The following is a 14706-nucleotide window of genomic DNA, read 5'->3' on the forward strand; positions in this document are numbered from 1 at the left end:
TCTTCATCTCAGTCCTAAATGTCCTACCCCGTATCATGAGACTGTGACCCCTCGTTCTAGGCCCCCCAGCCAGGGGAAACATCCTCCTTGCATCCAGTCTGTCTAGCCCTGTCAGAATTTTATACGTTTCAATGAGATCCCCCCTCATTCTTCTAAACTCTAGTGAATACAGGCCTAGTCGACCCAATCTCTCCTCATATGACAGTCCTGCCATGCCAGGAATCAGTCTGGTGAACCTTTGCTGCACTCGCTCTATGGCAAGTATATCCTTTCTTGGGTAAGACCACCAAAACTGCACACAGTACTCCAGGTGTGGTCGCACCAAGGCCCTGAATAACTGTAGTAAGACATCCTTGCTCCTGTACTCCAATCCTTTTGCAATGAAGGCCGACATACCATTTGCCTTCCTAACTGCTTGCTGCACCTGCATGTTTGCTTTCAGTGACTGGTGTACAAGGACACCCAGGTCCCTTTGTACATCAACATTTCCCAATCTGTCACCATTTAAATAATACTCTGCCTTTCTGTTTTTCCTGCCGAAGTGGATAACTTCACATTTATCATTGTTATACTGCATCTGCCATGTATTTGCCCACTCACTCAACTTGTCTAAATCGCCTTGAAGCCTCTTTGCATCCACCTCACAACTCACAATCCCACCTAGTTTCGTGTCGTCAGCAAACTTGGAAACAGTACATTTGGTTCCCTCATCCAAATCATTGATATATACAGGAAACTTTTGATTTACCGGCACCTAAATAACCGGAAATCTCGGTTAACTGGCAAAATTCAGGAGTAGGTTCAGGTAAGTTTTACTTCATAGTGTACTTGCCTTCCTCGATCTGTTGCTGTGCAAGGGTGTGGCTGCAGCTGTTGCTAAGCTACAGATACGCTTGGAACTTGTGGCCATTGTTCTGCACTTGTTGCTAAGCAACAGGGTTTGTTGCTTTATACGGAGCTGTCAGCTCTCCGTATCTTTTACTATAGCTTTCGGTTATCTGGAATTTTTGATGAACTGGCACCACGTCGGTGCCGGATTTAAAAAAAAGTTTCCTGTATTGTGAATAGCTGGGGCCCAAGCACTGATCCCTGCGGTTGCCTGCCACCCAGAAAAAGACCCATTTATTCCTACTCTCTGTTTCCTGTCTGTTAACCAATTTTCAATCCATGCCAGTATATTACCCCCAATCCCATGTGCTTTAATTTTGCACACTAACTTCTTATGTGGGACTTTTTGAAAGGCATTTTGAAAATCCAAATACACCACATCCACTGGTTCTCCCTTATCTATTCTACCAGTTACATCCTCAAAAAAAAAAAACTCCAGTAGTTTTGTCAAACATGATTTCCCTTTCATAAATCCATGTTGACTTTGTCTCATCCCATTGATATTTTCTAAGTGTCCTGTTATCACATCCCTTATAATAGACTCTAGCATTTTCCTTACTACTGATGTTAGACTAACTAGTCTGTTGTTCCCTGTTTTCTCTCCCTTTTTAAAATAGTGGGGTTACATTTGCCTCCCTCCAATCTGCAGGCACTGTTCCATAATCTATAGAATTTTGGAAGATGACAACCAATGCATCCACTATTTCCATGGCTACCTCTTTTAGTACTCTGGGATGCAGATTATCAGGCCCTGGGGATTTATCGGCTTTCAGCCCCATTAATTTCTCCAGCACTTATTTTACTAATACTAATTTCCTTTAATTCTTCCTTCTCACTAGACCCTTGGTTCCCTAGCATTTCTGGAAAGTTGTTTGTGTCCTCTTCCGTGAAGACAGAACCAAAGTATTTGTTTAATTGCTCTGCCATTTCCTTGTTCCCCATTATAAATTCTCCCGTTTCTGTCTGTAAGGGACCTACATTTGTCTTCACTAATCTTTTTCTTTTTACATACTTGTAGAAGCTCTTACAGCCAGCTTTTATGTTCCTTGCAAGTTTACTCTCATACTCTATTTTTCCCCTGTTAATCAATCTCTTGGTCCTTTTTTGCTGAACTCTAAACTGCTCCCAATCCCCAGGCTTGTTACTTTTGCTGGCAACTTTATTTGACTCCTCTTTGGATCTAATACTATCCTTAATCTATTTTGTTAGCCATGTTTGGACCGCTTTTCCTTTTGTGTTTTTGCGCCAGAAAGGAATGTTCTAACTGTTGCAATTCATGCATTTGTTCCTTAAATGTTAGCCATTGCCTCTCCACCGTTATGCCTTTTGATGAAGCTCCCCAATCTATCATAGTCAACTCACTCCTCATACCTTCGTAGTTTCCTTTTAGATTTAGGACCCTAGTTTCGGTTTGGACTTCTTCACTTTCCATCTTAATGAAGAATTCTATCATGTTATGTTCACTCTTCCCTAAAGGACCCTGCAAATCAAGATTATTAACTAACCCCTTTTCATTGCACAATGCCCAATCTAGGATAGCCTGTTCTCTAGTTGGCTCCTCAACGTACTGGTCTAAAAAACCACCTCGTACACACTCCAGGAATTCATCCTCCACAGTATTCTTGCTAATTTGGTTTGGCCAGTCTAGATGTAGATTAAAGTCACCCATGATTACTGTAGTACCCTTGTTACATGCATCTCTAATTTCCTGTTTGATGCCATCCCCTACATTACCACTACTGTTTGGAGGCCTATAGACAACTCCCACCAATGTTTTCTGCCCCTTGGTGCTTCTTCGCTCCACCCAGACTGATTCTACATCTTGATTTTCTGAGCCAATATCCTTTCCTCACTATTGCTCTGATTTCATCCTTTACTAACAATGCCACCCCACCTCCTTTTCCTTTATGCCTGTCCTTCCTAAATATTGAATATCCTTGGATATTCAGCTCCCAACCTTGGTCACCTTGCAGCCATGTCTCCGTAATCGCAATTATATCGTATCCGTTTACATCTATTTGCGCTGCTAATTCGTCTACCTTATTACGAATGCTTTGTGCATTCAGATACAGTGCCTTTAGATTAAAAAAAAAAAAAAATTTTTAGACATCTTAACATTTTTTTTGTACTATGGCACTATTTGTCTTATTACCATTTTTTCTTACCCGGACCCTATTTGTGCACTCCTTTGTTTGTGCGCTCTGTCACTTCCTGACACAATCTGGTTATCCTTGCCCCAATCACTTTCCTGCACTACTTTGTCTTTTCTCTTTAGCATTCTAGATTTATCTCCACCGGGACACCCCCCAAAACCCTTAATTACTTTAAAGCCCTATCTACCTCCCTAGTTATTCAATTTGCTAGAACTCTGGCCCCAGCATGGTTCAAGTGTAGTCCATCCCAATGGAACAGCTCTCTTTCCCCAGTACTGGTGCCAGTGCCCCACGAATTAAAACCCACTTCTCCCACACCAATCTTTGAGCCACACATTCATCTCCCTGATCCTATTGACCCTATGCCAATTTGCTCATGGCTCTGGTAATAATCCCGGGATTATGACCTTTGTGGTTCTGCTTTTTAATTTATTCCCTAGCTGCTCAAACTCTCTTAACAGAACCCCTTGTCCTACCTATGTTGTTGGTACCTATGTGGACCACGACAACCGGATCCTTCCCTTCCCACTCCAAGTTCTTCTCCAGCCCAGAGGATATGTCCTTTACCCTGGCACTGGGTAGGCAACATAGCCTTCGGGACTCGCGCTCCTGGCTGCAGAGAACAGTGTCTATCCCCCTAACTATACTGTCGCCTACTACAACCACCTTTTTTACTCCCCCCCCCCCCCCCCCCCCTTCCACTTGAACCGCTTCCTGTACCACAGTGCTGTGGTCAGTTTGCTCATCCTCCCCACAGTCACTGCTTTTGTCCACAAGGGTTGCAAGAACCTCGAATCTATTGGACAAGTGCATGGACTGAGGCTTCTGCAATACTACCTCCTGTATCCCCATACCTGCCTCACTTGCAGTCACACCCTCCTGCCCCTGACCACGTGTCAATTCTAAAGTAATTAATCTAAGGGGTGTGGCTGCCTCCTGGAGCAAAAGATCCAGGTAACTTTCTCCCTCCCTGATGCCTTGCAATGTCTGCAGCTCAGACTCCAACTCCTCGAGCCGCAGACACTTACCACAGATGTAGTCACCCTGGACAAAAATGTCCACAAGCTCCCACATATTGCAGCAGCAACAGATCTCCTGTTCTCCCATTGTTTCATTTATTTAATTAATGAGTTTAGTGTTAATCAAACACTAGTTAAGGTGAATAGCATAGATGCATTTAAGGGAAAGCTAGATAAGTACATGAAGAAGGAGAAAGGAATAGAAGGAAATGCTGATACGGTGGGAGGAGGCTTGTGTGGGGCACAGACCAGTTGGGTCAAATGGCCCGGTTCTATGCTGTAAATTCTATGCAAGGGCATCCGATACACGCAGACGTTGGAATAGGAAAATCTGCCGCTGGGTCTCCACCCGAAGTGTTAAGTTGTCTTTCCATTTTCCGGATGCTGAGGCACCTGTCGTGTATTTTGAACAATTTCTGGGTTTTTTTCGCGTAGCTGCTAACATAACGTTGTTTTGGATTTCTAGGTGCTTCTCCATATTTTTTGTGGAGTTCCAGAATTATTTTGCTCAGGATTACGCAATGACGGCATGGATACACTCCACTGTCGACTGCACTACAATGGTGTTCGGTGAGTGTATGATTACTTCCATTCATAAGCTTCATACTTGGAAGTACAATTAGGGAAGCCTGCGTCAGGTGGAATTAACACACATTTTGTAGCACATAGTCCATTGCAATTCAAACGTGTTCTGAGCTGCAGTGGATTAATTGCAGCTATTTGTCATGAACTTTGATCATAATCATTGGCAACATGATTATTATTGGAATTGTGCATGGGCTTTATGATTCTATGACAAGAAAATGTTATAAATAGAAAACTGATTCAACTCGAGCTCATTACTTGCCAATATCAATAAATGATGTCTCCAATCTCTGCTCCTGGATAACATTCTGTACATGAAGTTTTTTTGTGTATGTGTGTATAACAGCAATGATTTCTTTTGTCTAATGTCCTGCTCTTGACTTGGAGAAGGGTTGTGGGCAACCAAGATTTTGGGGAACGGGAGAACAAGGCATAGCTCAGAGGAAAGGAGGTAATTAAAAAGCCCCTTTTTATTGTCAACTGGCCAATTAGTTCCTACTTTTGAATGTTGGCTAGAATAGAGCTTCTGCTGAAACCATTGAAAAATCTTTATCGCAATGAGAGCTTCGTAATAGTGGCCTACTATAATGATTGGACTATCGCAGATGATCGAGTAAGGGGCCAATAAGGCCACAGGAAGAGTTGCACCAACCCTTGCAACAGAACAAGAGCAAACAAATTCTACTTGCTCACTAAGTCGGTGGGAAGTGCCAGGTTCTATGTTCTGCTGCCATGGCAACGTCACCATCAGATCAGAGGCTTGTAATTAAGCAGCTGACTTGGCGTTTAACCGTTCACAAATGGAAAGTATGAATAAAATGCCAGCCGCACTTCAACACTCGACTGTTCTTTACCGAATTAGTGAGTGTTTCTGCAGGCCTGTTCTTTTTGCAGTTTGCAGAAACTGTTGCCCTACAGATTATCCCCTGCCAGAGTAAATTCTCTTTTACTATCTGTGAATGATTCTGTAGTTCGTAGTGTAAAGTGCTGTTTCATGGTGTTGACGTGAGTAATTGTAACCTTTTACGATACAAATTAAACTGCTGTCTGGAATTTGTGGTCAAATATTATACTCTAGTGACCTGTAGGCACACTTGCTGTTTGTTAATTATTCCTCGCCAGAGTCACTCAGTAACCGGGTCGGAGCAAAGTAACTATATTTTGAATAAAACCTGGGTACAAATGTAACATTAATTTCAAGCAATCGTGGGATATCTCCTTGGCAGTTCTTGATGCCTTTCTAGCGACCAATGGAGCAGCTTCAAAGTGCAGAGTAATTACAGACGGTTTTGATTCTGAATTAATTAGACCTACAGATCCTTCCATAAACTCGAGAAACCTCCTATATTTGACGTCCGTCTCCTGACCACCCATTTACCTGCTGTAATCATCAGGACAATTACCAGATTTCCTTTTTTTGGGGGAGGAAAAATGGGTGGTAAACTCCTGACCGCATCTGAACTTGCAGGAACTGTAGGGACTCTGTAGCATTGCAAGCAAAGGAAATCTAAACCTACAGACCCCCTGGCTTCGATTTAAACTCCCGGGGGGGGGGGGAGGAGAATGACGTAAAGTGAGTGCCATGGCAGCAGGGATGCATAGCTGATTTAACTTGCCAACCTCCTGACTGAAGAGGCGGCTCTCGGCTGTTAAAATTGGGTGGCAGGAGGCCGCTGCCGGGGACCTAGAATAGTCCCTGGCACCAGGTAAGTAGATCGATGAGGCTCCGCAGGGATATCACAGTCCTGGGGAGGGAGGGGGCAGCCCAAGACAGGGGAGGCCCAAGACTGCCTTGTAGGGCCCAGAGGAGCACTCCTACTCCTTCTCGCCCATAAGGAACTAATTAAAATTTTTTAAACTTACCTTGTTGGGCCTCTTCTGGCCCTGTCTGCTGTTCCCGCCAGGCCAAACCTGCCGGGGAGTCCATCACTGCTCCCCTGCTCAGGCCTCGGGTTAAAATAGCAGATCGGGCCTCCCATGATGGCTTCGGAGCCCAATCTATATATTTAAAGAGGATCCTGCTGGCTTGTGGCGGGTGTCCTTGTCAGCTGCAATTTAAAATTACAGTTGGCCAGATCGGGGCAGGAAACTGGTGGGCAAGTCCCCTGTTCCATTTTAACTGCTCCTCCCTGCCAGGTGAGCAGGGTGGGGAATTAAAATTGAAGTCACTGATTTTATGAGGTCCTCACTGAAGATCCAAAAAAAACTACAGGACTGATATGATTGGAAAAATGTTGAGCTGTGTTTTAGCACAAAGCTACATTACAGTTGGAGTGGATGAGGCAGCAAAACTCAATGCACATTTTGATCTTGTTGCTTTAAGATTCTCCACAAACTTTAAACAATGATAGCCCAGCCTTGTGATCAGATGGCACTGCCCTTATCCTTCTCATCGGTAATGAGGTTGCTATTTGGATGCCGAGCTGAACTTGTAACCAACCAGAGCAGCCAAGCAGCAAACCCATTCTTTCAGGAAATGAATTGATCTGTGATTGCTTGGAGATTTAGTTGCATTTTCCAAGGGCCGAAGCTGGTTTGAAGAGTAGGAAGTTGGGATGCTGAAGAGAACAGGGGAGAAGAAGAGAGAAAACAGTCGGATAGGAAACAAAGGATTTGGACCTGGAAAAGGCAGTTAGCTCTGACCCGGACTGGCTTTGTTCCACATCATTTGGGAACATGTCTGGTCAGGCTTCAATTCAGAAACCTTTTTAGTTTCAGTCATAGACCTCCCTTTGCTCTGCTCGTTGATGAGTTTTGATTCCACTGCGAGACACTTCAGAAATTGAAGTGCCAAACTTTTTTCTACAAGAATGAGGTGGAGGGAAATGTATAATTGTAAGTAGCATCCAAAGGAGAGCATTATTCAAGATGTGCGATTAGCCGTAGAGATTTGATTTTTTTCTGCTGGTGGGTACAATGAAGAAACATCAAGCTGTAGAATGTAGTGCGGCGAGTAACTGCATCCTGGCAGAATTTGTAACTTGGAATGACACTAGGAAAGTTAAGGTAAATCATTCTAATGATCCATTGTGTAACTATTAAGTATTTAAACTATATGACTAGGTCACAAAGGAAGATGTACTGTTTACATCTGATGCAGACCATTGAATAACAGTAATGGGATAGGCCTGAAGTTCTGTTGCAGGTTGCAAGATTCTGAATTTGCTTTCATGTATTCTGCAGCATTAACAGAATAAAAATAAGGCGCAGGCTCACACAGCACAGGCAAAGCCAGCAAGATCTGGCATCTGAGCTTACCAATAATGCCAATCTCCACCTACTATTCATCATCTTTTATCAGATTTGTATTACTTGTTCCCAGAAGTGTATGCGTGTGATATTTCGATAGCACCCAAAATGCTTGACTTGATTTTAAACAAACTATTGAATTACAGCATGTGTTATGATGAGTGAAAGAACATTCAACTCCAAGATTAGATGCTCTCTTTGACCTTGTACCTCGACACAGTGAGTTAGACCATGAGGAAATTTCCAGATTGCCCCGTTTTTTAAAAAATAAAGAAACTGAATCTAGCACCGAAGCAAGTGCAACTCTTGGATGTCGGGAGAAGACAAATGAGGGTATTCACTGATGACAACATCATGTGGCTCTTGCCTGTAGAGCTGAAGGACCAGGACATGCCACCACTTGCGCAAGAATTGTGCAATAAAGAATCTGGTTCACCTCAACTGGCTGTCGAAAGCAATGGGGTTGGGGAACAAGATCAATGAAGCCGGACTCTGTGAAACTTTGAAAGAACTGGCCAGTAGTTTCAAGTTCTGTACTAATTGACAGGTTTTATTGTTATATAGTAACACACTACGAGCACTCTGGTCAACAAGAATCGAAGGCTGGGAATATCCTCAGAGCTGCACCCCCCCCACCCCCCACACACCCACCGCTTGATTACCGTAACTTACGCCAGAAACTGCTGCATTTCTGGCAAAGTCCCAGCCAAAATTGGTGGCGTGGCACCTCGCAACATTTTTAAAATTTATATATAGTGCGAGGCTTTTTTTTCTTCATTTGCTAGAAATTGTACTGGTTCAGCACTTTTTGTGGTTCTGTCCAGTGCCTTGGTTTTGGATTCACATTCTTGTCTCTGTCAGTCAAAGGGACTTGCCAACTAAACCAGAGACTACAGCCCATAGAATGTCACATTCTGAGCATTGTTGTGGCACAGGGTGATGGGAGGAGATGCCCGTCATGCTGTATAGGATTTGAGTTTTGCCAAATGGTTTTGAAAACCTGCAGAATAAACTTTAAAATGTATTTTCGGGTATAGATTCATGTTTATTAGCAACTGCTTAATTTTTAGTGCAGACAGAGCACATGGGTCAAGAAGACTCATTCCCAGCACATGTTAAAGTTTTCTATAAAGGGTTTGAGCCCCACTCCAGACAGCCCCAGTGTGTGGAGACTGGAATATGGTCTCAATACTGGATTGACATCCAGCGGGGGACTCGCATCTGGACGGAGTGAGCACTGGCTCAGTGGCAGTATTCCCGCCTCTGAGTCAGAAGGGTTGGGTTCTGGCCCCACTCCAGACAGCCCCAGCGAGTGTACCAGAGCACCTGGATTGATGTTCAGTGGGCGTACTTGCGTCTGATTGGTGGAGGTGGCCCCCTCCATTATAAAGGGCAGGTGGTGTTCTTTAGCCTTGGTTGCAGCCCACCTAGGAGAAGGTACTCTGAATATAAACTGAGAGGAAGGCAACCTCGGCTACTCTCCTCTAATGGCTCAGGAATCTCGTGTGTGAGACTCGAGTGAGGAGCCGCCCTAGGGTAAAACGCAACAGACAGACCCATAAAATTGCCCAACTTTTGTTGGCGTGCAGTTAAGTTTTTTTAATTTTTTATTTCAGACCTTGAGACCTCCCTTTAGTGCAGCTACTTCCAGGCCTTGGTGTTATTACACCCTGGAATCTCTACCCCAGTACCATCAAATCCCAAGACCCCCACCCTTCTCTATTTGTGATTTGTTTTTTTAAATTTGTTAATGGGATGTGGGTGTCGCTGGTAAGGCCAGCATTTATTGCCCATCCCTAATTGCCCTTGACAAGGTGGTGGTGAGCTGGCTTCTTGAACTGCTGCAGTCGATGTGGTGAAAGTACTCCCACAGTGCTGTTAGGGAGGGAGTTCCAGGATTTTGACCCAGCGACGATGAAGGAACGGCGATATACTTCCAAGTCAGGATGGTGTGTGACTTGGAGGTGGTGGTGTTCCCATGCGCCTGCTGCCCTTGTCCTTCTAGATGGTAGAGGTCGTGGGTTTGGGAGGTGCTGAAGAAGCCTTGGCGAGTTGCTGCAGTGCATTTTGTAGATGGTACACACTGCAGCCATGGTGGAGGGAGTGTTTTTTTTTTTTTTTAAGGTGGTGGATGGGGTGCCAATCAAGCAGGCTGCTTTGTCCTGGATGGAGTCGAGCTTCTTGAGTGTTGTTGGAGCTGCGCTCATCCAGATAAGTGGAAAGTATTCCATCACACTCCTTACTTGTGCTTTGTAGATGGTGGAAAGGCTTTGGGAAGTTGGGAAGTGAGACACTCGCCACAGAATACCTAGCCTCTGACCTGCTCTTGTTGCCACAGTATTTATGTGGCTGGTCCAGTTAAGTTTCTGGTCAATGTTGACCCCAGGATGTTGATGGTGGGGGATTCGGCGATGGTAATGCCGTTGAATATCAAGGGGAGGTGGTTAGACTCTCGCTTGTTGGAGATAGTCATTGCCCGGCACTTGAGTGGCAGGTAACATTCACGCCACACATCAGCCCAAGCCTGAATGTCATCAGGTCTTGTTGCATGCGGGCATGGACTGCTTTATTATCTGAGGAGCTGCGAATGGCGCTGAACACTGAGCAGTCATCAGCGAACATCCCCATTTCTGACTTTATGATGGAGGGAAGGCCATTGATGAAGCAACTGAAGATGGTTGGGCCTAGGACACTGCCCTGAGGAACTCCTGCAGCGATGTCCTGGGGCTGAGATGATTGACCTCCAATCACCACAACCATCTTCCTATGTGCTAGGTATGTCTCCAGCCAGTGGAGAGTTTCCCCCCTCTACACTGATTCCCATTGACTTCAGTTTAACTAGGGCTGCTTGATGCCAGACTCTCTCAAATGCTGCCTTGATGTCAAGGGCAGTCGCTCTCACCTCACCTCTGGAATTCAGTTCCTTTGTCTGTGTTTGTACCAAGGCTGTAATGAGGTCTGGAACTGAGTGGTCTTGGCGGAACCCAAACTGGGCATCGATGAGCAGGTTATTGGTGAGTAAGTACTGCTTGATAGCACTGTCGACGACACCTTGCATCCCTTTGCTGATGATTGAGTAGACTGATGGGCGGTAATTGGCCGGATTGGATTTGTCCTGCTGTTTGTGGACAGGACATACCTGGGCAGTTTTCCACATTTTCGGATAGATGCTAGTGTTGTAGCTGTACTGGGACAGCTTGGCTAGAGGCGCAGCTAGTTCTGGAGCATAAGTCTTCAACACAACAGCCTGGATGTTGTCAGGGCCCATAGCCTTTGCTGTATCCAGTGCACTCAGCCGTTTCTTGATATCACATGGAGTGAATCAGTTGGCTGAAGACTGGCTTCTGTGATGGTGGGGACCTCGGGAGGAGGCCGATATGGATCATTCACTCGGCACTTCTGGCTGAAGATGGTTGCAAACGCTTCAGCCTTGACTTTTGGACTCACTTGCTGGGCTCCACCATCATTGAGGATGGGGATATTCTTGGAGCCTCCTCCTCCCATTAGTTCTTTAATGGTCTACCACCATTCACGACTGGATGTAGCAGGACTGCAGAGCTTTGATCTGATCCGTTGATTGTGGGATCACTTAGCCCTGTCTATAGCATGCTGCTTCCACTTTTTAGCATGTATGTAGTCCTGTGTTGCAGCTTCCCCAGGTTGGCACCTCATTTTTAGGTACACCTGGTGCTGCTCCTAGCATGCTCTTCTACACTCCTCATTGAACCAGGGTTGATCCCCTGGCTTGATGGTAATGGTAGAGTGAGGGATATGCTTGGCCATGAGGTTACAGATTGTGGTGGAATACAATTCTGCTGCTGTTGATGGCCCACAGCACCTCATGGATGTCCTGTTTTGAGCTGCTAGATCTGTTCTGAATCTATCCCATCTAGCACGGTGGTAGTGCCATACAACAGGATGGAGGGTGTCCCCCGTGTGAAGACGGGACTTCATCTCCACAATGACTGACTGTGCGGTGGTCACTGCTACCAATGCTGTAATGGACAGATGCATCTGCGCCAGGTAGATTTGTGAGGATGAGGTCAAGTAGGTTTTTCCCTCGTGTTGCTTCTCACCACCTGTCGCAGGCCCAGACTGGCAGTTCAGGACTTGGCCAGCTTGGTCAGTAGTGGTGCTACCGAGCCACTCTTGGTGATGGATGTTGAAGTCCCCCACCCAGAGTACATTCTGTGCCCTTGCTACTCTCAGTGCTTCTTCCAAGTGGTGTTCAACATGGAGGAGTGCTGATTCATCAGCTGAGGGAGGGAGGTGGTAATCAGCAGGAGGTTTCCCTGCTCATGTTTGACCTGAAGCCATGAGACTTCATGGGATCCAGAGTCAATGCTGAGGACTCCCAGGGCCACTCCTTCCCGACTGTATACCACTGTGCCGACAGCCCTGGTGGGTCTGTCCTTCCGGTGGGACGGTGATGGAGGAGTTTGGGACATTGGCTAAAAGTTATGATTCTGAGAGTATGACGATGTCAGTCTGTTGCTTGACTAGTCTGTGGGACAGCTCTCCCAATTTTGGCACAATTCCCCAGATGTTGGTGAGGAGGACTTTGCAGGGTTGACTGGGCTGGGTGTGCCATTGCCGTGTCCATAGCCGGTGCCGAGGTCGATGCCGGGTGGTCCGTCCGGTTTTATACTTGTTTGTTACAACTGCGTGACTTGCTAGGCCATTTCAGAGCCCAGTTAAGAGTCAACCACATTGCTGTGGGTCTGGAGTCACATATAGGCCAGACCAGGTGAGGACGGCAGATTTCCTTCCCTAAAGGACATGCACCACTAACTCCCTTCAATTCTCCCAGACCTCTCCCTGACAGGTCACTGTTTTCAGGGAAAAGTCCAAAGTTGTAGAATTTGATTCCTAAAACAGCAGTAGAAATCCATAGGATAACGTCACTGTTATAAAACAGCAAACCCTCTGACTCACTGTGAGCAACACCACAGGATACCCATTAGTAAAACTTGAGTAGTAATAATAAAAATATACTTTGAAAGATTTAAGTTGTTCAGTGATTCTTTCCAAGGGTATAAATTACTCTGAACCTATCTCCTTGCCCATCTCCATCTGTATCAGTAATTGTGGAATGACTTGAATGTAGACTCAAATCAACTGAGAGTAGTCAAGCATCAAATAAACCTTTTAAAAATGTGTTCAGTCTCTCCACATCCAAACCAATGCTCAGTTTGGATTGAAAGGCCCCAAATTGTGCTAGGAGTAACTAGGGAGCGTGGTAGGCTTTGGTAGCATTGGGGGTAGTTCTGAGCTATTGACAACACTGCAGAGGGAGAACCTGGCGCTTGTTGGCCCCACGAGGGTGGAATGTGAGCTTTGTCTTACTGGGGTCTGGCGATAATGAGGGGAGCAGTTGCAGAGTTTTATCATTGTGGAGGGTATCCCTGGATATGAAAGTATTGTGGGGGTGTAAAGGAAAAGCCATATTTCAGAAAGATACACCATCCTATGAACAGAATTCTGACCTTAATACATGATAAACTGGGTTTAAAAATCTAAAGCATCAAAGACACAAGCTGTGAATACAGGCTTCTGAGAAGATGACGTGTTAACACACAAGTTGTAAACACCACACAAGCTTTTGAAATGGGAATTGATTGTTAATACTGAGACAAAGGCCCTATTGAAGAAGCAAAGGCTTGCTTCCAAGGAGTCTGCAGTTTGGAACCAACACAATAACAATGCCCAAGTAAAGTGTTAAAAACTAACACTTTGGACAGAAACACAGAACATTAAAAAACCATGTGCCTTTGATAAAAGTAACATCAAATGAAAGACAGGAAACATGATTATATATGGGAATTGATTATTTAAAAAGGGTAGTAGGCAGAAGGCTGGAAACTATAGACCTGTTAGCCTAACATCTGTGGTTGGTAAAATGTTAGAGTCCATTATTAAGGAGACAGTAACGGGACATTTGGATAAACATAATTTAATAGGACAAACTCAGCATGGTTTCATGAAGGGGAAGTCATGTTTGACAAATTTGCTGGAATTTTTTGAGGAAGTAACATACAGGGTGGATAAAGGGGAACCAGTGGATGTAGTGTATTTAGACTTCCAAAAGGCATTTGACAAGGTGCCACACAAAAGATTATTGCTCAAGATAAAAAATCACGGGATTGGGGGTAATATTCTGGTGTGGATGGAGGATTGGCTCTCTAACAGAAAGCAGAGAGTTGGGATAAATGGTTCGTTCTCAGATTGGCAACTAGTAACTAGTGGTGTTCCGCAGGGGTCAGTGCTGGGACCCCAACTCTTTACAATCTATATTAACGATTTGGAGGAGGGGACCGAGTGTAACATATCAAAGTTTGCAGATGATACAAAGATGGGACGGAAAGTAGTGAGTGAGGAGGACATAAAAAACCTGCAAAGGGACATAGACAGGCTAAGTAAGTGGGCAGAGATTTGGCAGATGGAATACAATACTAGAAAGTGTGAGGTTATGCACTTTGGCAGGAAAAATCATAGAGCAAGTTATTATCTTAATGGCAAGAAACTGGAAAGTACTGTAGTACAAAGGGATCTGGGGGTCCTGGTGCACGAAACTCAAAAAGTTAGTATGCAGGTGCAGCAAGTGATCAAGAAGGCCAATGGAATGTTGGCTTTTATTGCTAGGGGGTTGGAATATAAAAACAGGGAGGTATTGCTGCAGTTGTATAAGGTATTGGTGAGACCGCACCTGGAATACTGCATACAGTTTTGGTGTCCATACTTAAGAAAAGACATACTTGCTCTCGAGTCAGTACAAAGAAGGTTCACTCGGTTAATCCCGGGGATGAGGGGGT

General features: G+C 44.9%; 1 protein-coding gene across 4 annotated transcripts in view; it reads left to right on the plus strand.

The window, feature by feature from the left end:
* The window catches only part of slc16a12b (solute carrier family 16 member 12b), a 141982-nt gene that overhangs the window by 76531 nt on the left and 50745 nt on the right, over positions 1 to 14706 (plus strand). For all 4 annotated transcript variants that reach the window (XR_015079239.1, XR_015079238.1, XR_015079240.1 and 1 more), the window contains exon 4: positions 4527 to 4630. Coding sequence is in view for 1 of the 4 variants with exons in the window: in XM_085994838.1 (XP_085850964.1) it covers positions 4527 to 4630 (104 nt within the window). In the remaining 3 variants the exon portion in view is untranslated. The remainder of the gene's footprint in view (positions 1 to 4526; positions 4631 to 14706) is intronic.

Source organism: Somniosus microcephalus, chromosome 8 (genome assembly GCF_052327205.1).
Source record: "Somniosus microcephalus isolate GS21.2 chromosome 8, FLI_Smic_1.0, whole genome shotgun sequence".
Taxonomy (NCBI): Eukaryota; Metazoa; Chordata; class Chondrichthyes; order Squaliformes; family Somniosidae; genus Somniosus; species Somniosus microcephalus.